The sequence below is a fragment of the Nicotiana attenuata genome, chromosome 10, assembly GCF_001879085.1.
Source record: "Nicotiana attenuata strain UT chromosome 10, NIATTr2, whole genome shotgun sequence".
Taxonomy (NCBI): Eukaryota; Viridiplantae; Streptophyta; class Magnoliopsida; order Solanales; family Solanaceae; genus Nicotiana; species Nicotiana attenuata.
The window spans coordinates 18,765,088-18,792,377 of NC_031998.1; the positions used below are offsets into that span (position 1 = coordinate 18,765,088).

At 40.3% G+C, this 27,290-nt stretch overlaps 1 protein-coding gene across 1 annotated transcript; it reads right to left on the minus strand.

Annotated features, from left to right (window-relative positions):
* On the minus strand, positions 438-5,591 carry LOC109233102. Its single transcript, XM_019398864.1, has 4 exons — positions 5,073-5,591; positions 4,418-4,471; positions 3,472-3,597; positions 438-908 (listed from the first exon to the last, which is right to left on the minus strand). The coding sequence occupies exons 1-4, from the start codon at positions 5,457-5,459 to the stop codon at positions 726-728; spliced, it is 750 nt and encodes a 249-aa protein (XP_019254409.1). The 5' UTR covers positions 5,460-5,591; the 3' UTR covers positions 438-725.

The window sequence follows — 27,290 nt, forward strand, 5'->3', positions numbered from 1 at the left end:
CAAACTATTACAGGGAGGTAAAAGCAGGCTTTGCGCCAAAGTTACATTGTTACTACATAACACTGCTGTGAGATTCCCAATGGGATCCTTACTAGGGGATTGATCAAAAAAACGCCCAACACTAGTCATTGCTTATGGTGGATTTACAGGTGTGGAGGTAGTAGAGTGATAAAAAAAAACAAGCATTGACAAGGCGGTAATTAATGGGTGGGTATTTGGGTAGTAAAATTCGAGGTGGGTTATTTATTTTTTCGCTTGCCACGTTTCTTTCCGTCTAAATTAAGGGCAAATTTGTGTGATAGTATAATGGTAGGGGTATAATTGAACAAATACTCAAATGAAGGGTATATTTAAACTATTTCAAATAATACAAGTGTACATTTGACCCTCTTCCGTGTTATGCCATATAGACCACTTGATAATTTCTTGAAATCCAATTTTACCAATATATTCAAACCCATTCTACTTTTTCTCATCAACATAATTCGAGTTACTAGTCTCCAAAGTCATACATCATGAGCAGAATGCGTCAACTTCAGTGTCCATTCCAAATGTAAAACTCAAGTTTCACACACTAATCATTACACTTGTATTCACTAACAGGGAAGAGCAAAGGAATAAATACACTGACGAGAGAAAAAATAAAAACAATAATAGCATTATACAACATTCTACTCTTTTGTATGAAGCGGGTCACCTGCCACCTCCTTTGGCAGACTCTATATCTATTTTTCTTCAAACTCAACATCAATAATATCTGGTTCAGACTTTGAACGACTGGTACCTCGACTGCCTCTAGAAAAGAAGTCCCCTCCTTTTGGCTGCCACACAATATTTCCACAGCTAGCACAGCGAACTGTTGAATTCTTATTACCAATAAATTGCCTCCTACAAGCTGGGCACTGACCCTGCACAGATAAGTTAAGACGCGTGATAACAGGCTCACAGCTGCAAACTGGTCATCATAGCCACACAGCATTTTCTCACAATAGCTCATAAACTCAAAAGATTAAGATTCAACAATGTGCTAATTATCTGTATGTAGTGGAGGAAGACATAGGAACTGAAATGTAGCACTTCCTCCTTATAAGGTCAGTGCAAACTGTTTTTATAAGAAAATCCCACTTATTGTGTTCTTCTGCTATAAGACTTTTCCCTTGTAAAACATTCAAAATGAACAAATACAGTTCAATGATGGTAACGCATTATTCTAAGAAAATGGATATGCAAATAAATCTATCGCATTATCAAATATTGAAGAGATACTCATCGTACTACACATGGCAGCATACAAGTTTGAAGTAGAATAAAAAGACTTTTAATTGTTTTAGGCCAAATACCTAGAGAACCCATCAAACTTAGCACTATTTGTCAGTTAGACATCTTAACATTCATAGTGACCATTTGAACACCTCACCTTGACACGACGTGTCTTTTGAACACTGGTGTCCATAAGATCGAGTGCGTGAAACACAGTTGCTACTGACATGTCATGTGAACTATTCACTGAATGGCACATGTCATTTGAAGAAATTAAATTGACACGTTAACTAGAAAAATAGAAGAAATACCATTAATAGAAAACAAACACAATCCTCCTCTCCACCCCCACAGTCAGACTGTCCACCGTCCCTTTCTTCTTCTTGCTTCTTCCCCAGAAAACAACCCCTTCCCGGCATGAATAAACAGTATCTATTGAGATTTTCTTGTGAGTTTTAGCTGTCCTCTGTTTACCTATAATATTATGCTTTGAATTTCCCCTTCCCTCTATCTTCTTGTCAGTTTTGGCGGTTAGTTTTCTACTGCACTTTGTAGTTTATGCTATAGTGTTTGTACTGAAAAGATATATACGCTTTGGATTGGATCTTTCTATCTCACCATGTGCCGCCAATGAATACTTGCTAGCTATTGTTTCATTATTACATTGCAATTTTCAGAAGACAGTCCCATTTTAACTTTCAGAATCAAATTAATTAACTTTGGGAATCGACTTAACCAACCGTAGGGCTTTGTTACGGCTATGGTGTTTGGAGTAGTGGTGGAGTGATAGTATTGATATTTTACAAGTTGGAGTCTACGAAAGAAGATAAATAGGGAGGGTTCAGGGAAGAGGATGACATCAGGGTGGGGAGGGAGGGGAAAGAAAAATAATGAGAAAATTTAGTTTAAAAAGAGGTATAAAGTCATGTGTACGTACTTAAGCTTAGAGAGATACACATGATTGACACATCAGCGTCTTGCATCCACGAGACACGCTTCTGTCAACTAAAGGTGTTCAATTGGTCATGGTTGAAGATTGTATCTAACCGACAATGGTGCCAAGTTTGAGGTGCTATTCAGGTATTTGGTCTTTGTTTGATAAAAAAGACCTTGCAGTTATTATCAATAGAACTGTGATACTAAAAAATGATGAACAAACAGTGATACACATGATTGTGTTTGCTTGCATTATTGAACAAATTTTAGTTATTAATCTATGATGGTTTGAAAGACAATCTAGACAAGAGTGAAAAAGTTGCAACAGGGAGTTAGAGAAAGCAACCCCTTATCAGTTGCTGGACCAATACCGCCAAAACACTTGTTTTACAGCAATGAAATTAAAAATAAAAATAAAACAAAAGGCCTAAACATCGTATCAGGCTTATATAATACTTTGAATAAGAGACATCATGTCACGCTTATTTAGTAATGCCATCAGATCGACAATTAGCTTAAGAGGCAACTATCAAAAGAAATATAGTGTCCATGCCAAAGATTCATATAAAATTCTACTTTACCTAAGAGTCTTGCTCCCAAACAGGCCCTCAAACTTGGCCTCAGCAGGCAAGTATGCCCTCCAACTTTGGGTGCACAAGTAGGTACCTCAACTTCTCTATTTCAAAAGAGACTAGTAATTAATCTCTTTCATATCATTTGACCAATTGTAACTTCTTGATTACAATAATTGAAGTATTTAGCAAAGACTCATAATAAGTAAGAATCGAAAATTCGATTTAAGTTTTAAATTAGTTTAAGTTAGTCCATATTTTGACTTTTTATCGAGTCCTTTCAAAAGAGTCCATTCATCCTAGTTAGCAGTTCCAGATCGATATTGTCACTAGCATCAAGATTGTCACTATCATGAATATCGTTACTATCGTCAATATCGATCTCATCAAGAAGAACCACTTTATCAGTTAAACACTCTAACTTATAAAATGATCATCTAGACAAAATTTATGTGTCACGTCAGCATTTACGTTTACGTGTTCAACTTTATTAAAGTTGAGGTGCCTACTTGTGCACACCCAAAGTTGGAGGACATACTTGCCGGCTGAGGCCAAGTTTGAGGGCATGTTTATGTATTATGCCTATTATTAGTATTATTTGAGTTGTGGGATCAACCAGTAATGTTACTAATACTCAGTCGAAACAGCAGTTGAATTCACATTAATTGCTTCTAAGCATAAGGGTATTGAGAAACAAAGTTACCTTGATGATTAGATTGTTGGCAACAGCCCCAATAAGAAGAGGTCCGGCAAACGGTAGAACCCATGTGGCAATTATCAGAATTCGAAACAGCCAACCAGACAGAGCAAACCAGAGGAAGAATATTGTCTGTAAACAGACACATAAGACAGGGATTTAGAGCAAGATAACAGACTTGCATTTATAACAAGATAACTTCTAAGATGTCATGATATGTTGAAACAAAGCTCCTAGAAGCTTCAGGAACATATGACTACCATAAAATATAGAATAGAAATTATCCAAGCTCACGATGATAACATCACTAGTGGTATATCTGCCAATAACCCACAGCCCAAGAGAGCAAAATTGGAGAATGATGTGTAACCGGCTATGTTGCGCGGACTCTCCAAAATGCTGCCGCACCCGTGTCGGATCCTCCAAAAATACACTACTTTTGGAGGATCCGACACGTATCCGGCGATATTTTCGGAGAGTCGGAGCAACATAGGTAACCGGTTAGTATGAGCAGAATGCAATTGCACACCAACTCAGAGCAATTTTACTAATGATTTTTGCAACAGAATTGTGACATTCAGATATGTACTCTGAAACGAACAACTGCATGTGCAATGATTCGAGGGGTATATGTAAAGGCTACAATATACTACAATTGATCAAGCAGCTGCAGCACATTGAGAACAACTCACATTATATCAAATCAGAATATTCAGCTTTATACCAATTTTACTACTTGAAGTAAATGAACTTTTATGACAGAATAGTCCTATAATCCTTGTCCACCTCATAGATGATAGAACAAATGGACTTCAACTCATGAATTTCCTCGGTGCAACTTGCAAACTTCTCTAAATTTTCATAAGGAATCAACGCCATGTGGTTTAAGGTATTTAAGAACCGTGCTACATGTTCACACGGTATGTGTCCTCAAAAAGCAAGTAACACTTACAGCAGCACTTCTTCCCAGCGGGGTATCCATAAAATCACTCAACTGCTTCCTGTACTGCAGCGGCAAAACAGAAAGCAGAAAAACCAATTAGCATGAAAATGACGTGCATGAGGCAGACAATATCCCATAGCAAACTCTGATAACACCAACTTAAATCAATTAACTGATTGTGTAATATGTTTAAGTCGAAATAGAAAACCAGAAAACCTAATTAGCATGAAACTAACTCATGGGATGGAAGTGGACTTAACTAATAATAGAAACCAGAAACCTGACTGGCATGAAGCAGACTCCGGAATGGAAGTGAAAATCCTTAACTACTTTACAGCACTAAATATAAATCAAGTCACTAATTGAAAGATATTATATTATAGTATCTAACATGTTAAAAATCAATACCAAAGTTCTTATGCTCTGTCCGATAAGTTCCAGTATTCAAAGACCTATATCTGAATCCACAGTTAATTGGGGAAATTCTAGGCAATCATGCCCTAATAGTAGATTGTCTCCTTCAACAAAAATGACTTTTTAATCCAGAATTTATTTTCTTACAATTAAAATTTGGAGCATTTCTGGATTTGTGCTTCAAACTAATATTGGCATACAATTAAATTGATATTTGAAATGTTTAATATAGAGGCAATAGGCAACAAACCCTGGGCAAATTTCTACTGAAATCGAGAGAGAAGGTATGCCATTTCTGAGTAATCTCAAAATCACGGTCAAGCTCTCGGGCACGGTCAGCAGCAGACTGTGCAACAGCAGATAGCCGCCGCGAAACAGCATACCTCCTATCGATACGCTCCGCAGTTTTCTTTGTTTCAAATACGAACTGCTCGAAACCATCGTTGGCACTCCGCCACGCGTCTCTCCACGCTTCGCCGGATTTAACGCGCCTCGCGAATCCATCAAAGTCGCTGCGCCTGAAGGCATGTACATAGGCCACTTGGCGAATAGGGACTACATGTACTGGGTTGCGAAAACGGAAGAGACGTTGGGTTTTAGAGGGTTGTAAGGGATGCCATGGCAGGCATATCGCCATAACCGCAAAACCTGAAATTCTTTTCTTTTAGTGGAAGCCCGAGAAAGGTAGACGATTGAACTTCTGGCGTACAAAAGTTTGGCGAAATTTCAAGTTGGCCCCTTTCTTTTACCACGTCTGGTATGCCATTCCCAATAGTTTTATCCCTCGTGAGTCGTGTCACATATATGTATGTTTAAAAACCCCAACGCCCTCGTCGTCAAATAAGCTTCATTTGATATTTGATGTGAACCTATTTGACTGTACAAAGTTTAAAGAAAAAATAAATTTTAAATTTTATGGTGGTAGAGAAAATGAAAAGTTTAAGTTATATTTGTTTACTCTTAAATTCAATTAACAATTAAACTTGTATTGTGGTTTTAAAGATATGTGATTTAATCCAATACTAATTGATAAACAAAGAATCTAATGTATAAATTAAAGAGTAAGGTAAGTCAAACCAACGTATAAGCAGACCTCGACCTTGAACGATGGCAACCTCGAGGTAGGTGTATAAGAACAATAAAGTAATAAGGCAAGTCAGATGAACAGTAAGCAAGAAAGTGAAATATGTATATTCTCTTCTCATTGATTCGTTCATTACAAATGATTGGGATCCCGTTTATATAGTGGGGGAATCCTAAATAAGGTACCTTTCTAATTACAGTAAGGAATCTTCTTATACAGTTGTCTAACCGCCTAGTACAAATTCGTTCCGAAATTTACGCCGTGGTCTTAGGGCCAACGCGGGAATCTCGCTCTTTCTGTTATAAAACCACAACGGTATTATCTCGAGGTTGATCATATTCGGCCCCGGTGTTCATCGAGCACTTCGATCTTCGAGTCATGTATTCTGCCATCGGGCTCGAGCCCGATCCACATTGAACTTGTTCCCGACGCGACCCCTCGAGCCTACAAAATAGGGGACAACCTGATTTTGACCGTATACAAATAGTCCCCGCGTTTCTTAGAATAAGATGATAAGAAACGACTTGAGCCTCGATTTTTCGGAGTCCTTGATGATGACGTCATTCCCGTGACGTAGACACTCGAAGTAACCGAAACGTCCCGTCGGTTTGCTTCCCTAAAACATTAAATGCTTCACCAGTGGTAGTCGGCCACTAGCACCGTCGAACCGTCTTTGCTTGCCTATAAATACAAGGCTCAAATTTGAATAAAAACTTTACTTCCATCTTCAAACCACCATCAAACTTCCTTTACCTCTTCCCCTCTTCATCTTCCTCTCTCATCACCTGTTACTCTCGCCCTTTTAGTTCCAAAAGATATCAAGCTCCGCCTATTTCCGCTTCCTCTAACTCGAATCAATGGCAAAAACCTCCAAAACAATTCCTCAAAAGGAGAAAGCTTCCTCCTCCTTTTCCCGGCCGGCCGGTGATAAAGCGTCGGCCCTTCACGAGATTATTCCCGGCCCCTGTGTTATAAAGAAAGACTTCAGAGTTGAATATCCCCCCGCGATTCCTGGTCGATGCGAGCATGTATCGAGGTATATTTGCTCGATAACGGAGAAGAACCTCAAGGCCATGAAGAAGGACTGTGGCTGGGGGAACAAGGTCGTGGTACAGATCCCTGCCCCCGAGGAGAGTATCACTACTCATGTGGAGGGGTTTTAAAGTGTTTACACTTACCCCTTCACGTTGGGTCCCCTCGATCCAATTGTGATTGACTTCTGCAAGAGGTATCAGGTCACCCTTGACCAGATCCATCCTTCTTTCTAGCGTATAGTGATTATGCTTCGCTATTTCTCCAGCAAGGCCGAGGGGCTAGAGTTCACCCTCAATCACCTCATCCGATTATATCGGCCTCAGCTTTTCTGAGGGTTGATCAAGCTCCAACGCCGATCGACCAAGGCCTTCTTTGCTAGCAATGACGAGGATAAGGACCGGGGATGGATGAGCCAGTTCGTACGAGTGAGGACCTCTGACGTCATCCCGGAGGGGAAAATGCTGTTCCCGAAGAAATGGAACCCCGATCGTAAGTGAGGTTTTCTCCCTAGTAGCTTCTAGTATTCCGTTTTCGCATTGTGTGATGCCTTCATCTTTTTTGCAGCGGTTGCTTGGATACCTCATGCGATTGCCGACCTCAAGGACTGGGTCCGTAAATTAGCTGCGACCTCTTCGTATGACGAGCGCCGATGGCGCGACTTGGCGAGGGGCAGATGGGAAACCAAACACCACGGTAAATTCTTCTCACAAGTTTTTCAATGCTTTCCCTTCTATTGGATACGTTACTTTGCTCATACCTATTTTCATTCATATAGGCATTGGTGATGTCTCTGAAATGAGGCAATCCCCACCCGGGGAGGAGACCGAGTCCCCAATTCCGTAATCGGGGAAAGATAATAAGAGAAAAAGGGTTTCGAAGCCCAAAGACCCCCAAGATGGAAGGGGTCCTACTCGAAAACGCAAGAGGAATCTTATCCATGTGGACATAGACCCAGTCCACCAGTTGAATGATGAAGATGAAGACGAGGGCGAAGAATTGACGTTGGTGACCCGAACCAGGAAACCAACCGAAGTAGGCAAGCCCTCCGAACTGGAGACCCTACCTCGTGGTGAGAAGACTCCGAAGAAAGACGTGGACAAAGCCTGTGAATCACCCGAGGTCGAGGTTATTCCTCGACCATCAACAAACACACCAGATGGGACAGGTTCCAAAATGTCCATAGTTGTACTAGAATTAAGGCCTCGGAGCCATATACTAAAGAGAACGGGGTTTGCCCCCGTGCTGGACTTTGATGTCGTTCGATATTCCCAAAGAACCTCGGGCGGAACTTCTCTCCATTTCTGTAAGGCCCCGGAAAATTTCGCTAAGTAATTTAGGATTTCGTGGTGCCATATAGGCTAATTATAATATTTTATGTGCTATTAACATGATGGACATCAATTGGATTTGGTAAATAAGTTTATAAGTCTTATAATAAGTAATTTGGGGGCCAGGAAAAGGCCTAAGTCTAAGCCAAGTTAGAAAATTTCATAATAGGCTAAAATTCCAAATGAGTTCGCACAAGTCCCCACTTTGAACGAGCATATATATATATATATATATATATATATATATATATATATATATATATATATATATATATATATATATATATATATATGCATATATATAAGGTTTTATGTGATGAACAACCTATCATATGAAAGGTCTTCGAGTCTAGTTTCCAACGCTTCAAACCGTTCGTCATTTGGACATTCCTACACAAAGTTATGATCAAATTACCAAAGGCTGGAAAAATGCGATCCTGTGTCAGTTCTGCGATCGCAAAACCATTATGCGGTCACATAATTGATCTGCGACCACAAATCTGGTCGCAAACTGGACCAGTGTAGCCCAGTTTTGGGCACCAGTTCCGCGATGCATTTTGCGACCCGTATTCTTATTTTGCGGTCCATTATGCGACCGCAGACCCGATTTCGGAGGCTTATTTTTCCTATTTTTATAACCCGACCCCATTTTAATATATAGGCTTTAGGGCTTCATTTGGGGTCATTTTTCTACTAAATTTAGAGAGAGGTGAGAGAATTTTAGAGAGAGAAGGAGGAAGCCTAACATTATAACCATTCAATCTTTCATCAATCTTCAAGAATCATGGACACCAATCACAAGATCTTCATCTAAGAGGTAAGGTTCTATATACTAGACTTTAATTTCGAGTTTGGGGTATAAGATGGGTTATTGAGGTATGATTCTTGGGGGTAATAGTATTATGTATACATGCATGTACAAATTTGGTTTGTGGGAAGACTGTTGAACACAAATAAGTAAAGATTGGGTTGGGGAATGAAGGAAATCTTGTAGAAGAGCTTTGAAATCAAGATGCACGTCTTGTGTTTGATAAAAAGCTCAAATGAGCTGAAACCATGAATATCTCCCTAATTTGTGTTCGATATTGTTATGTCTCAAAGTAGATTGGGATTGCTAGAATTTCCGGAACGTTGTAGTAACTTAAAGAAAGCTTAAACAAGGTATGTTGGCTAAACTTTCTCTCTTAAAATCGAATTCCATAAATGTTTCCATAAGTTCAAGTATTGTTGGCTCAAAATTCCTAATTTCTATATTCCGAGTTATTACCTATAAACTTGACTATTCTGAAATGAGCCTTATGAATGAAGATATATGATCAAAGTATGGATTGCGTATTAAAATGTTACGACTTTGTGTCGTGTTTCAAATGAAGGCTAGTACGCCAAATTGTGTGAGAAAGTTCGATATGCTTAAGGCTCATAATTGCTCATATGTATACCTAAAGTCTTGATTGAAAATTTATTGTTGGTAAAAATATAAAGATGTTTGGAAGTGAAATAAGTGCATTGTGGATTATGAAATACGGCCATTGTGCCATGAGAGAAGAATCGTATGTATGGCCAAAAAGAGCAAATAAATTAATGATGTTGTGGTAGCTAAAGGTGCCAATGAAACAAAGCATGATATGAAAGGTTTATTATGTATAATATGTGAACCCTATGGACGGGCTATGAAACGCATAGGTGTATAATATAATATGTGAACCCTATGGACGGGCTATAAAATGTATAGGTGTATAATATAATATGTGGACCCTATGGACGGGCTATGAAACACATAGGTGTATAATATAATATGTGAACCCTATGGACGGGCTATGAAACACATAGGTGTATAATATAATATGTGAACCCTATGGACGGGCTATGAAACACATAGGTGTATAATATAATATGTGAACCCTATGGACGGGCTATGAAACGCATAGGTGTATAATATAATATGTGAACCTTACTAACGGCCTCTAAAACGTATATGTGCATAACAAAAAAAGGACCGAATGGTTTGGTGAGATGCCTATTTAACACAAACGGTAGGGGTTTTTTATTTCATTGCCCTTTCTTATACATGTTGTTGTGATTGCATTATATTTTGTATCCCACGTATAGTTCATATGGTTGAATTGACCCCAAGGAAGTTCAGAGTGAGGTAAGTATAATAAAAACCTGAAATGTAAATCCATGGGACATTTTATAGTTGCTTGACGTACTATGATTTCTTTTCTTATGTGGTTATTCTATTTTGAAAGAGGACTTCTAGCTATACATACTAGTGCTATTCGACGGCACTAACGTCCCTTTTGCCCGGGGCGCTGTATCTTTAATTGATACAGGTGGTCCCACAGCAGGCGGCATCGATCAGCGATAGCAGTGCACTCTTTCCAGCTGACTTGGTGAGCCCCACTTCATTTCGGGTTCCTGTATCTTGTGTTTCTCATGTACTTTGTATTTTGAGGTATAACCGGAGCCTTGTTCCCGGTATTTTCATATTACTCTCCTGTTGTATTTAGAGGCTTCGTAGACAGGTTGTGGGTGGTGTTTGATATTGGGAACTGAACTAGAAATGTTGGTATTTGCTAAACATTTTCTTAATGAATGTATAAAACTTGTAATATTTTGAAAATTATGAACGAAGTTGCTAATGGAAATAAAATGGAAGTCGTTAATGATATATTTACAAAGTATGATTAATGGAGTTCATCTCCTCTTTATTCATGAATCAGTTTGGATAGAATGAAACCTAACAGGCTTGCTCAGTCGGGTTTACTCGATTGAGCGCCGGTCCCGCTCCTCGGTTTTTTTGGGGCGTGACAATTTCCCTTTAGCGTCGTTCAACCTTTTCTTTAAGTTTTGAATGACAGTCTTGTTTGTCGATTCGACCTGTCCGTTTCCGCTTAGGAGATACGGAGTTGATAAGATCCTTTTTATTTTGTATGCTTCGAGGAACTCCATTACCTTGTTGCCGATGAATTGCTTTCCGTTGCCGCATACGATTTCGGCAGGTATCCCGAATCGACACACGATGTGGTCCTAGATGAAGTCTATAACTTCTTTTTCTCTGACCTTCTCGAAGGCCTGTGCTTCCACCCATTTAGAAAAGTAGTCATCCATAAACAAAATAAATTTGATGAATTTGATTTTATCATACTGGTTTGTTTATTTAATTCTGTTCTTAATCATTTTGTTGTGTAGCTAACAGTGAAATATTATCTATGAATTTGGAGTTGAACTCGAAAGTGAGAATTCTAGATTGCATATAGGATTAAATAGAGCAAGTCCTTGAACCCGGGCATCGGGGAACGGATTCGCAATTAGGATAGAAATATACCTAATTGTCGCGCTTGGTTAAAATACAGGACGTCTAAATGCGTTCTGTTAGTCTTAGTTCCATAGACATATAGGCATTAAGCCAACTTGAATAGGCGAGTAAGAACTCGACGAATTCTTACGAGTAACATTAACTCTGTCAATCAACAAACCAGATAAATCAATTAGTTAGTTTAAGCCAAGAACGGAAAAAGATTGTTAGCTAGCCTATGACCCTTGAATATCCTCTCCGATTGATTTTTATCTAAAATTGGCTATGTGTTTTAGTCAATCTCTGGTTTATCTAACTGTTTGATAGTATCTTTGGTTGTTAATTAACACCTACACGTTTTGAGAAAAATCTCTTGAATAGATAATTTGTTTGAGTTTGAATCAGTCAAAAGTTAATCATAAGTCTCTGTAGGAACGATACTCTACTCAATACTGTATTACTTGATGATCATGTATACTTGCATGTATGTTTGGTCGCAACAAGTTTTTGGCGCCCTTGCCGAGGACATAGAAATTAGCTATTTGTGCGAGTTAAGCTTTTATTCATTATTTGGTCATGTTTTAATTTTCAGCTTGCTTTATTTGTGTTAACGCAGGCTCTTCTCTTGAATGCGGAGGAATAGAAATGCGAACAACCTCCTTCCTCTTAATCCTGAAATAGAACGAACACTTAGCAGGGTAAGGAGGAAAGTCGAAGCTAGAACTAGAACAAAAGGAGAGTTGGACATTGTAGTTCAACCACAACCACTAGAGATAGCGGGTAATGAAGAGCAAGTGATAGAAGCCACAAGGCCTAATCTTGCTAATATGACTCAGGCTATTGTGAAGCCCGATATCACGGGTCACTTTGAACTTAAACAGTACATGGTAAAGCTGATTTAGTCCATATGGCGGTATGTGGGTCTATCTCATGAAGATCCACAGCGGCACATTCAGAACTTCCTGAAAATTATGAATACTTACAATTATCCGAACGTTTTCAAGGACTACGCCACGCTGATGATGTTTCCCTTTTCACTACTGGAGGAAGCCAAAGAATGGTTGCAGAAGGAGCTCGCGAACTCGATCCGCACTTGGGAAGATCTAGCACGAAAATTCTTAATCAAGTTTTCTTCCAACTAAGAAGACAAAGTCTCTGAGGAGCCAGATTCTTGGGTTCAACGGGATGGCAAGACTCTTCGTCAAGCTTGGGAAAGATAAAAGAAGTTACTCAGAGACTTGCCACATCAATGTTAGACTAATGAGGTGTTGGGTCACACTTTCGTTGATGGGTTGAACGAGACATCAAAGATGAATCTTGACTCAGCTTGTGGGGGTAGTTGCATGGCAAGGCCGTATAGTCAAATCCAGCTCCTGCTAAACAATTTCACTACTAATGATAATAATTGGCAAGGAGATGGGGAATCACGAAGAGCACTTAAAAGAAGGCAGCATGTGTAATTGAGCTTGATGATTTCTCATCCATGAGAGCAGATATAGCGAAATTAGCAAATGAGATGAATAGAATGACAATGCACCAAACGCAACATGTGAAATAGATGTCTACTTGCTGCGAGTTATGTGGTGAAGGTCACACAAGTGACATATGTCCCATGAATCCTGAATCCATCTATTATATGGGAAACAGAGCAGGGGTCCGATAAATCTGTATAGGGTAAAATACGCTATGCCACGTGGTCGTCCAAGAAAGGGACACATGGAACGTAAGACGGGGGAATGTCCAAGACCGAAGGCAACTGTTTCATTTGTAACCACGGAGAATAAAGCTCATAAGAATGTAATAAATACTCTTCGCCTGGTAGCATTTAATAGGGAATATTCCGTGGCATTTAATACGGTTGCCCGTTACAAGGAATTTGGCATTTATGCTAACCGTTACATCTTCATCAATGGCCCTCATAATTGACATTAAAGAGGAGCACGATCTTAGTACCTCCTTTCCTAGACGTAGCTATAAATAATGATCTCAACTATCATTGTAAAGGATAAGAAAAATTTCTGGCAAACTTATACTACACTCTATCCAAAGCTTAATACAATTTTATCTTCTTGCCTTTCTATTTCATTATTTCTACGCCCGGGACCATTGTGTTCCTGCTAATTCGCCTCCATATAAAGGATAAGTATTGTATATTTCTTCAAATATCTTATTATTTTAGGATCAAATTAATTCACTAGTCTAGAAACCACGTATAAATTCAACTGTACCATTTTACAAGTAAAAAGTTTGGCGCCCACCGTGGGACCTAGACAGTCGTGCAAGTAAATTGATCCTTGCCTTTTTAGTAAGGTGTTTTGATTATTTTGTCTTAGAAAAAAACATAAAAAATGGTAGATAACGGTGTTAGCAACATGCACAATCCTGAGATTCGAGGGGATCAGCCTCACTTCGAAGACTCAATCAGTGACACCCACTATGAGGGAGACGACGCTACACCAGTGCACGAAAGGCAATATCCTTGATATATTCGGGAGACAACTCCCAGTGACACTGAGGAGGAACACATCGTCGATGCGGTAAAGGTCTTGCAAGAACAACAAGCGACCATTCTAGACCACCTCACGTAACAGGATAAAGTTATGACGGATTTGAAATAGGCATTGTCGGGGGCTTCAAATAATGTGAATAGACGAGAGCCGGTTCCTCCGGGCGCTCTCGCGGGTCAAACAACACAGAGGGTCGACAAAAACACACCGAGGGGCAAAGTTGGCTCCGATGGGGCTTGGGGGAGCAGATCCGGTCCCAATAACAAAAATGATCCCTTCAAAAATGAACTCTTACTATTTATGAGGAAAATGAACGCCCGCATGGACCAAATCCAGGGCGCACCACCGGTGTTGAAAGGCCTGGACTCAAAGAAGTATACTCAATTACCATACAAGCCAAGTGCAGCACCAGAACTAATTCCAAAGCGGTTTAAAATGTCCGACGTGCCAAAGTATGATGGGATTTCTGACCCTCAGGGGCATATTACCACCTACACAACGGAGGTGAAAGGAAATAATTTCTCTCCTCATGAAATTGAAACCGTTTTGCTGAAGAAATTTGGAGAGACTCCCACGAGGGGGAGCCTTGACGTGGTATTCACCGTTACCCGAGCATTCCATAGACTCCTTTGAGATGCTCGTAGATTCTTTCATCAAGGCTCATGTTGGGGATAGAAAAGTACATGCCTGAATGCCGACATAGTCAGGACTGTGCAAGCAGAATTCGAGTTGCTACGAGAGTTTGTTACCCAATTCCAGAAGGAAAGAATGTTGCTCCTAGATGTCCCAAATGAATGGGCAGCCGAAGCATTTACCAAGGGACTGAATCCGAGAAGTTCGGATGCTTCCCGAAAACTGAAAGAAAGCCTGCTTGAGTTTCAAGCAATGACTTGGGCAGATGTCCACAATCGGTACGAATCAAAGATAAGGATCGAAGATGATCAAGTTGGCTTTCCATCATCAACCAAAGGACGGGAGAAGAACAAAGAAAAATCAAAAGACAATTTTGACACGGACAGACGACCTTCGAGGGGCCAGTTTTTGCCCTACGAATGGATCGAAGGCCGTGGTAGAGGCTTTCGGATAGCGGACGGGTTTGCCATCGACAGAAGGACCGATCGCAGTCGGAATAATATATCATTGCAGGATAAAGAAGCGTCAAGGTCGCGGGATCCTTCCTATCCCAAGCTATCATAATACAATTTCAACGTCAGCGTAGCAGAGTTGATGTCAGCCATGAGAAATATCAAAGAAGCATGGTTTCCGAAACTAATAAGATTTGATCCCAGCTAGAGAGATCCCAACTTGTGGTGCGAATACCACGGGATGAATGGCTACCGGGCTCGGAACTGTCGACATCTCCAGGAAGAAGTGTCAACATTGTTAAAGAATGGTCATCTCAGAGAATTCTTAAGTGATCGAGCTAAGAACAATTATGGTCGTGACCGGGACAATGCGGAACCCTCAAAAGCAAGAGAAGACCCCCCGCGCCAAACGATCAACATGATTTTGGGAGGGAACAAAATCAACGAAGTCACCTTCTCGGTAGCAAAAAAGACAAAAGTTTCAATAACCCATAGCAAGAGGCTCCGGGAAGTCGCCGAAAACTATATCACTTTCACGAAGGAGGATGCAAACGGATTGCTGCTACCACACAACGACGCACTGGTAATTTCTTTAAATGTGCTAGATTTTAAAATTAAACGTGTTCTAGTAGATCTAGGAAGTTCGGCTAACATCATACGATGAAGAGTATTGGAGCAAGCTAAACTCACTCAGAGATCATTCCAACCACAAAAATCCTCGCTGGATTCAACCTCGCTAGCGTGACAACCCGAGGAGAAATTTTGCTTCCCACAAATGCCGAAAGGGTAATGAAAACAACCCTTTTCGAAGTGGTAGACAGTGATATGGGATATAACATTATGGTTGCATGAGATGAAAGTTGTACCATCAACATATCATAAATTACTGAAGTTTCCAATGCCCGAGGGGGTTAAACAGGTAAGGGGTGACCAACCGGCAGCAAGGGAGATGAACACAATTTCAGTCTCCATTAGAAAAGGAAAGGGACACATGGCATAGCAACTACAGGAACCGGCACCTGCTCTCGAACTAGATGAAGGTTGCCCGGGGGCAAAAATGTTAGAATGTTATCAAATGCCGAGATATTTCCAGGTTCCAGAAGAGACGGATGCAACAAAATCCACAGCGGAAGAGCTTGAGCAAGTTGCATTGTTCAAAGAATCCCTAGAAAAGAAATTCCACTTGGGGACAAGACTGCACCCCGAACTCAGGTCTGGCTTTATTGAATTTCTTAAATCTAATGCCGATTGTTTTGCATGGTTGCATGCGGATATGACAGGTATCTCGGTGGAGGTAGCTGTACATAAGTTAAGTATGACCCCAACATACCTCCGGTAAGACAAAAGAAACACTATATTGCGGAAGTTAGAAATAAATTCGTCAAAGAGGAGGTAACTCACTTACTTAACATCAGGTCAATCCGAGAGGTAAAGTATCCCAACTGGCTAGCTAATGTAGTTGTAGTTCTCAAGAAGAACAAGAAATTTCGCATGTGTGTAGATAATAAAGATCTTATTAAGATGTGCTCTAAAGATTCGTTCCCACTGCTAAACATCGATCAAATGATTGATGCCACGACCGGACACGAGTTAATGAGTTTCCTCGATGCTTATTCAAGGTACAACCAAATTAAGATGAACCCGGAGGATCAGTAAAAGACTTCGTTTATAACAAATTTCGGTACGTATTGCTACAGTGTGATGCCATTCGAGTTAAAGAACGCCGGAGCCACTTATTAGCGGCACGAGAACAAGATGTTTGAAAAACAAATAGGAAGAACTATGGATGTTTATACATGCAATATGCTCGTTAAGTCTTTGAATACAGGTGATCACCTTAGGCATCTGCAACAAAGCTTTGATATCCTAAGGAAACATAACATGAAGCTTAACCCCGAAAAATGCGCGTTCGGAGTCAGCTCCGGCAAGTTCTTGGGATTTTTGGTATCGCAAAGGGGCATTGAGGTAAATCCCAACAAGATCAAAGCCATCGAAGATATCGTGGACCAACTGTCGAACGTGAAGGAGGTACAAAGTCTCACGGGGAGATCGTCAGCCTTGAGCAAGTTCATTTCCTGGTCATTAGAAAAATGTCATCGTTTCTTCGCGCTGCTCAAAAAGAAAAATAATTTCGAATGGAACCCGAAGTGCCAACAGGCCTTGAGGGATTTGAAAAGGTACTTGTCAAGCCCTCCATTACTTTCAAACCTAAAAGAAGGTGAAACATTGTTATTCTACCTTGCGGTCTCGGAAGCTGCAATAAGTGCAATTTTAGTCCATGAGGATGAAGGAACGCAATCTCCCTTTTATTACGTTAGTAAAATTTAACGGGAGCATAAACTCGCAACCCACATTTGGAGAAATTGACCTTAGCTCTCATAGTCGCTGCTCGGAAGTTGAGGCCCTACTTCCAATGTCACCCGATAGTCGTTGTGACCACTTTCCCTTTGTGAAAACCCGAGCTCTGGGGTAGATTGGCCAAATGGGTCGTTGAAATGAGTGAATTCGACATAGAATATAAATCAAGGACTACAATTAAGTCACAAGTCTTGGCTGACTTTGTGGCTGGTTTCAGTCTGGGATTGCTGCATTTGGCAACCAAAGGGGCGGTAATGGTGTCACAATCAAAATTAGGGTTTTGGACCTTATTTAAAAACGGAGCTCCCAACGTAGAAAGACCTAGTAAGGGTAGATTCCTTAGTACTGAAGTTGGTAAGGGCACGATATTATTGGCCTCGTATGGAACAAGATTCCAAAGACTTTGTAAGAAAATGTGGTAAGTGCCAACGCTATGCACCACTAGTGCATCAACCGGCAGAAGCCTTACATTCGGTTATATCCCCGTGGTTGTTCATGAAGTGAGGGATGGACATCGTCGGACCACTGCCACGGCTCCCGGAAAGGTAAGATTTCTTTTAGTTTTGACTGACTATTTTTCTAAGTGGGTAGAAGTAGGTCCTTATCAGAAGATCGGCGAGCGCGAAGTGGTGGATTTCTTGTGGGAAAATATAATTTGTAGGTTCGGAATACCAAAAGAGATAGCATGTGATAATGGACCACAATTTATCGGTGCAAAATTCACAAAGTTCCTCGAAGACTTGAAAATAAAGAGGATCACATCTTCTCCCTATCATCCGAGCGCAAACGGTCAAGCGGAGTCAACGAACAAAGTGATTATACAAAACCTCAAGAAAAGGTTGGAAGTGACTAAAGGTAATTGGCCCGAGGAATTACCTGGAGTTTTATGGGCATATCGAACAATGGCCAAATTGAGCACAGGAGAAACTCTCTTTTCCCTTATGTACAGTGTTGAAGCTTTAATCTCGGAAGAAGTAGGGGAACCCACCTTAAGATATCTCCAAGTAAATGAAGAATCAAACAACGAATCAATGTTAGTCAACTTGGAGCTACTCGATGAGCGCAGGACTTGGCGCATGTAAAAATGGAAGCCCAAAAGCAGAGAATGGAGCTGTATTATAATAGAAGAGCCAACCTCCGTTATTTCAAAGTAGGAGACTTGGTCCTAAGGAAAGTAACTCAAAACACCCGGGAGCGTAACACATGTAAACTAGGTCCAACAAGGGAAGGCCCCTATCGAGTTTCAGTTGTCACCGGGAAAGGATCGTATGAATTGGAGAATCAAAATGGAGAAAAGTTGCCCAGCAATTGGAACGTGGCACACCTCAAAAGATATTACTGCTAATGAACACACCCGAATTGAAACTATGTGCTATACTCTTTTTCCCATTCGTTCAGTTTTTGTCCCGATTGGGTTTTTCTAGCAAGGTTTTTAACGAGGCAACAATAGAAAGCATACTACGAAGAAAGCTTTAACAGCAGCAATAAGACCTTTAATAACAAGGCACACAAGCAAAGATCCACTCCGGGATAGTTAGATAGTCTTTGGCTCTATAGCAAAATTCCCACAAGGAAATTAAGTTTGCTATAGGACAAAGGTTATCCGACCGTTCAGAAGTGCAGGCCATTAAAGGATTGTTAGATAGTCTATTGCTCGATAGCATAAATTCCTAAGGGGAAACGAAGTTTGTTACGAGCATAAGATTGTCTAGTAATTCATTAATGGGACCCTCAAAGGTATAAGACCTCCAGTGTTCCAATTCGCATTCTTCGCATTCGAACACTGGGGGGAATGATATAAGGATATGGCAACAATTACTACCACGTCGACCGAGAAACGAAAAATCGGAAACATAACTGTATCATCGGGACCGGGGACTTGGTGGACAGCCCCGTAGAAACAAGTTGTACAAATTAGCCACAAGTAATGGCAATTTCTTTTCAGCATTGCAAATGCTTATGTACTTTTTGCAAATAGAAGGAATAAAAGGAAATGAAATCCTTTTGTTTTTATCTTGTTTCTTATTTGAACGATGAATTAACTTTGTCATTTGAAAGTTAAACAAGTACTTCAAATGCTAGTGCCATAATGAACAGGAGACGTCCTCTTTAAGAGCACCGTAAATATAAGAGGGCCCTCTTGTTACGACCCAAACCGATGGGCCGCGACGGGTGCCCGAGTCCTACCTGTCGAACACCCTTAAGCATGTGTTTAAGATATAAACATGAATAACATATGCGAGGGAAACCTGTCCAAAAGACATATGTACATATACATGCGAAAATACAGTGGGCGGGCCGATAAGGCTGCTATAGACAACTATATACCCAAAATTGGAAGCCGTCAAGGCCACATACTATTCAACTATACATAACTGTCTATAGACCTCTAATAGGAAATACAACTGTACAAGGACGGGACTGGGCCACGCAAACCCATATATGTATACTAGCATATCGTACTAAAATCAAAAACAGCTCCGGATCGAGTGGAGCACGCTAACTCTCGCTGATCAAGGATCCTAAGAAGGGGGAACCGTCGACTTGCCTACCTGCACCTGCGGGCATGAAACGCAGGCCCCGGAAAATAGGGCGTCAGTACAAATAATGTACTGAGTATGTAAGGCATGAAAAGCAGTACATAAAAGACATAGATGAAACATGAATAAAGAGATCCATCTGTAAATCTGAATAACTTTGTAAATTCTGAAACATTTATAATGTCATGCACGTGCATATAAATGTCGTGTCATGCATAGTATAGGTGTACATAACATCATCAAGCCTCTGAGGGCATCCCATCATATCATCTCAGCCACTGTGAGCAACATCATCAACATATACCAACTGATCAGGTGGTGGTGCGTATATAACGCCGTAACCTTTTCCCATATCCCATATACATATATTTATATATATACGCGTATACGCGTATATAACGCCATCTGGTCATGGGCCAGTATAAATGAATGCAATGCATGAAATTCATAAGAAATACGTTAATAAGATTTTCTCGGAATGCTTAAAAATCAATATACCTTTCGGGTAAACTTTATCAAATATGTGTTTTTCTGAGACCCATGAACAGAAGATATAATAATAATTCACATGGGGAATCAATAATATAGACACCCCTAGTATTTCTATGAACAGTCATTAATGAAAGTTGCGTATTTTGCTCGTTTCATTTGTATTATTTGGATCATGCCAAAAAGAAAGAAGGCATAGCCTTAACATACATGGAGTAGGGGAAAATCCGTATGATATTCTTGGAAAAGGTTGCACCGTACTCCTTTAGAATCGCAAAATTATATGTTGCTACTGTGCCCAGAAATCTTGTTGGTTGAAGAAATCACTTGTAGCGTTAGAAATGAAGAAATCTTTCTTCACGTCTGGTTGTAGTGCTTACTTAATGGCTAACGTTTTAGATTGCAAGAATGCTAATGTCTTTGGTTGTGGAACTTTGTAGGAAAAATTCATTGCTATTGTACCAAACCTCCTATTTGATTGTAGTCTCGAAAACGTTAGAAAAATGTAGTAGTTATCCATTTGATTAAAATATTGAATTTGTTAGAAATGAAGTAGTGTATATCTGACACATTAATTGCCACCTAAGAGTATATTACTTAGTCATATGTAGCAATAGTGGGTTACTGCCACGTTTTTTGGGGGAAGGGTTGGTCTTATCTGATAATTTGTTACTTAATTAGGTAATATCCTGTTACACGGTAATTAACCAATTACCCGTATAATTAAGAATTGTTTCAATTTACTTAAAATTCTACTTATTTTTAGTACACTTTATACATCATTCTATCATGGTCATATGGTACCTTGTATGGTACTAGTCCGTAAATATTTGGTATTATGCTCGACCCGTATTTTATCCCAAATCGGCAACCTTCAACGAAACTCGTTTTCTTTAATTCGTGTACCCTTCATGACACTTACTTATCGCTTGTTATAAATAGCATAAATACGTTAATCTCAAGATAATCTCATTCAATTAACTGAAGACGAAACTTTTAACGTACAAAAACGCGAGATGTAACACCTCTCTTATAAAAACCCTCACGATAAAGGTTTGGTTTCGGAAGAATTTATTCCCGGAATCGAAAATGCCTTCGAGGAAAAATACACCCGAAGTCATATACGAAAGGACACGAAAAGTAAACTTGCGCAAATATTTATCAAAGCCCTCACAAAAAAGGGCTGATGCCTAGAGCTAAAATGCTTTCGGAGGAAAATAAACACAAGGCTTCACATAATATAGACACAAACGGAATAACTTGTGCAAAACTCCTAAACAAAGGAAGAAAATGTAAAGATTAAAGACTTGCATAAGTATACAAACGAAAGAAAGACTCAAACAATTTTTGAGCAAAAAGATGTTTTTATTTACAATAACATGCCAAAACAAAACAGATACAAGTATTGGAAAAAGAAAAGAAAAGCTAAACTGCAGTATCTCCGGAACCAGGAGGAAGAGAAGTGTTCGCGCCCCGGGAAAAGTAGGTGGATCCACCGATGGCTCAATATTTTGGTCATCACCAGTTTGGCCTTCAGCATCATCATCCTCCGATTCTTCTTCAGTTCCCAAGAACTCGGAACCGGAACCAGAAGGACCAGGAGCATCAGACCTCGCTGTGAGTCCACTTTTAGCAGCTAACTCAAGCTCACGGGCCTTAGCAATTTCGGCATCAAAATCGATGATACCATCTTTGGCCTCTTCCAAGGTATTTCTCCTCATGCTGTACATAGAGTAAGTTTTCTCAATAATGAGGGAAGCCTCTCGGTGCTTAAGTTCTTCTTTGAGTCAGGTTACCTCAGCAGAAAGGCTTGCCGGGTGGATCGAATAGATTTGAGGCTAACATCAAGGTCACAGGCAGTTGAACTAAAGAGCCTATTATGCTCGATAGTTTCGTGTACTTCTCCTCCAACCAGGCATATTTCACCCCCACAGCAACAAGCTCTTCAGTTTTGGAATTCAAGGTTGCCTCCAAATTATTCAATCTTTAAGCGGAGGCAGCCTCACGATCGGATGCAGCAAGAACGGCGTTATGGACTTCAACCCATTTAGCTTTTTCTTTTTCAAATTGAACCCTCAACGGCGATCTCTTGGCTAAGGGCTTCCACCTCTTGCTCGCTTTGCTGCAATCGAGCTTCCAATTGTTACATCTCGCGTTTTCGTACGTTAAAAGTTTCGTCTTCAGTTAATTGACGTAGACTCGGAGATGAGATCATCTTGACATTAACGTATTTACGCTATTTATAACAAGCGATAAATAAGTGTTATGAAGGATAAAGGGATACACGAATTAAAGAAAAAGAGTTTCGTTGAAAGTGGCCAATTTAGGATAAAATACGGGTCGAGCGATAATATCCGATAATTATGAACTAGCACCATGCAAGGTACCATATGACCACGGTAGTATAATGTATAAAGTATATACAAAGTATATTAAAAATAAATAGAATTTTAAGTAATTTGTGATAATTTTTAAATTATGCGGGTAATTGGTTAATTACCAGGCAACGGGACATTATCCAGTTAACTAATAAATGAATAAATTTTTTATGAATTACATCCCAAAACGTGGCAAGAAGCCACAAAAAGCTAGAAATGACTAAGTAGTCATATAGTCTAGGTGGCAATCTAGGAATTGGAATTGAATAAGGAAACAGTGTCTTGTTCCGTGCATTTTTGACAAGCAGAACCAAAAAAAACGTCAAAATCCTAACAAGAGACATACTTCTCCATTTCTCCTAGTTCAAAGATTTCAAGGAATATAAACTTAATTCGTTCCAAAAATTTCACGGAAACGGAAGCTTGATTAGTTCAAGAATTTCGAAGAAGCAAGAGCTAATTTCGTCAAAAATTTTAAAAAGCAGAAGCTTAATCCGATTTTTGGGTTCTAAATTCTATCCACGAAAAATTCCAACGGAATATTATACGGACTTTTCCCTACTCCGGGTATGTGAAGGCTATCACTTCTTTATTTTTGGCATGATCTATAAAACACAAACGAAACGAGCAAACGCACAATTTTCACAAATTACTCTATTCATAGAAATACTAGGGGTGTCTATATTCTTGATTCCCCATGTGAATTATTATTATCTTTTGTTCATGGGTCTCAAAATAATACGCAGATGAAAAAGTTTATCCGGAAGGAATATTGAGATTTTTACGTATTTTTCATGCATTTCACCCATTTATACATGTGCATTGACCCATGACCAGATGGCGTTATATACACGTATATATGTAAATATATGTATATGGGATATGGAAAAAGGTTACGGCGTTATATACGTACCACACCTGATCAGCTGGTACATGTTGATGATGTTGCTAAACGATATGATGAGAAGCCCTCAGTGGCTTGATGATATTATGTACACCCATACCTATGCATGACACGACATTTATAGCACGTGCATGACATTATAAATGTTTCAGAATTTACAGAGTTATTCAGATTTAAAGATGTGTTTCTTTATTCCATGTTTCACCTATGTCTTTTACGTACTAATTTTCATGCCTTACATAGTCAGTACATTTTTCGTACGGACGCCCTATTTCACGGGGCCTGAGTTTTATGCCCGCAAGTGCAGGTAGGCAAGCTGACGGTCCCCCTTCTTAGGATCCCTGATCAGCGAGAGTTGGCGTGCTCCACTTGATATGGAGCTGCCTTTGATTTTGGTACGATATTTTTGTGTGTGTGTGTATATATATATATATATATATATATATATATATATATATATATATATATATATATATATATATATGGGTATGACACAGCTCAGTCCCGTCTTTATACAGTTATGTTTCTATTAGAGGTCTGTAGACAGTATGTCTAGTTGGGTTGTATGTGGCCTTGTTTGCTTTCAGTTTTGGAGGTATAGTTGTCTATGGCAGGCTTGCCGGCTCGCCCACTGTATTCTGCATGTATACGTACATATTGGAAGGTCTCCTTCATGTATGTTATTTTCGTAATTCAGCAAATGTTATTCAGGTTCATATCTTAGACGCATGCTTAAGGGTGTTTGACAGGTAGGACTCAGGCACCCGTCGCGGCCCATCGGTTTGGGTCGTGACAAAAGTGGTATCAGAGTAGTTCTGTCCTAGGGTTGTCTACAGACCGTGTCTAGTAGAGTCTTGTTTATGGTGTGTTGTGCACCACACTTATAAACAGGAGGCTACAAGACATATAGGATGTTATCCTCTCTTCTTATGTTAGATCGTGCAATATAAGAAATTCAGGTTCCTAACGATATGTTATATTTTCAGCGATGCCTCCAAAGACTACAGCCGCCCAGAAAGGAAATTCTGTGGCTGGTGAGACTACTAGTTGAGCACCACGAGTTACCAGGGCTCGGGGAGAGTCTCATAGTGAGGTCCATCTCAGACTTCACATACCCTGCCCTTTCCAGAAGAGTTCCGAGGGGAACCAGCTCCAGTGCCCGCCCCTGTACATCCAGCTCCTCAGCTAGATGCACTGAGTCGGGAGATGAGAGATGTTATTCAGCTATTAACCCGATTAGTAGCCGCACAAGCTCGGCGTCAGGAAGTAGGTATTGGTCATGCAGATAGGTCTGTCAACGCGAGGGTTCGTGACTTCATTAATTTAGACCCTCCGGTATTCACTAGAGCAGATCCAAATGAGGACCTTCAGGTATTTATTGATAGAATGCAGAAGCCGTTAAGGGTAATGAAGGCCACTGCGACTGAGTCAGTTGAGCTAGCTTCGTATAGGCTCCGAGATGTTGTAGTTAATTGGTACGAGTCTTGGGAATTTTCCAGAGGTGAGGATGCCCCTCCAGCAGTATGGCAGGAGTTTACATAAGCTTTTCTTCATCATTATCTGCACCAGAGCTTAGACGGGCCAGAGTTGATAAGTTCTTGACCCTTCGGCAGGGTAACATGAGTGTTCGGGAGTACAGTCTTCAGTTTGATTTGTTGGCTAGGTATGCACCCACTATTGTATCTAAGATGGAGGATCGGGTTCACCGGTTCGTGATGGGATTAGAGCGTTACTTGCTTAACGATTGTATGTCGATCTCACTTCAGCCAGACATGGATATTTCTCGTATTCAGGCATACGCTCAGGGTGTAGAGGAGCGTAAACAGAAACAGAGGGCCGATCGTGAGCATGATAGGGCCCAGAATAAGATAGCAATGTCTTCGGGTCCTTCTGGTGAGTTTCGAGGTGGTCAGAGGCAACAGTACCCGAGGTATCCAGCCCAGCCATCGGCTAACGCGCCCCATCAGTTTGGTGGTAAGAGATTTGATCGTTCCACATATTCAGGTCTGGTCCGAATTTTAGGGCCTCAGGTTCTCAGTATAGGGGTGAGTCAAGTCAGATGAGGCCTCCCTTGCCACAATGTGCTCAATGTGGTAAGCAGCATACCGGGCAGTGCCGTATAGGATTGGGTGTTTGTTATACTTGTGGTTATCCGGGCCATGTTATGAGGGATTGTCCGACGAGAGGTGATGCAAGCATAGCTCAGCCAGCAGGATTAGTAGCTGGTTCGTCATCATCAGTACGCCCCCTGGGCAAGGTCTACAAGCACTAATGGGTCATGGTAGAGGCAGATGTGGAGCATCTAGTTCAAGCAGTCCTTAGAACCGCATCTATGCGTTAGCAGGGCGACAGGATCATGGGTCATCTCCTGATGTTGTTACAGGTATATTATCAGTCTTCTCATATGATGTATATGCACTGATTGACCTAGGTTCCACCTTATCATACATTACTCCGTTGGTTGCTAGTAAGTTTGGAACAACACCTGAGTTGGTTAAACCTTTTGAGGTATCTCATTGATAGCTAAGCGAGTATATAGGGGTTGTATAATAGTAGTCGATCTACCGTAGCAGATCTAATCGAGTTAGATATGGTAGAATTTGATGTTATAATGGGTATGGATTGGTTGGATTCTTATCATGCCAACGTTGGTTGTAGAGCAAAGATAGTCCGATTTCAATTTCCAGGGGAGCTTGTTTTGGAGTGGAAAGGTAATACGGCGTCGCCGAGAGGAAAATTATTTCCTACCTTAAGGCAAGGAAGATGATCAGAAAGGGTTGTATTTATCACTTAGTTCAGGTTCAGGATGTGGAAATAGAGTCACCAACCATTCAGTCCATCCCTGTGGTTAATGAGTTTCTCGATGTTTTTCCCGATGAGCTTCCGGGTCTCCCGCCAGAGCGAGAAATTGAGTTTGCTATTGACCTACTCCAAATACTCACCCAATATCTATTCCTCCCTATAGAATGGCCCCCGCAAAGCTGAAAGAGTTGAAAGAACAACTAAAGGACTTGCTTGAAAAAGGCTTTATCAGACCTAGCACATCACAATGAGGAGCACCTGTGTTATTTGTGAGGAAGAAAGATGGTTCCTTACGGATGTGTATTGATTATAGACAGCTGAATAAGGTAACGATCAAGAATAAGTACTCGCTCTCGAGGATCGATGAGTTGTTTGATCAGTTGCAAGGTGCCAAGTGTTTTTCAAAAAAGACTTGAGGTCCTGGTACCATCAGGCAAGGGTTTAGGATGAAGATATTCCGAAGACAACATTCAGGGCCAGATATGGGCACTTTAAGTTTCGGGTTATGTCGTTCGGTCTGACCAATGCCCTAGCAGTATTCATGGATTTGATGAACCGTGTGTTCAGGCCTTTTTTTAGATCTATTCATAATTATATTTATCGACGATATATTGGTGTATTCTCGTTCAGAGGCTGAACATGCAGATCATTTGCGTACTG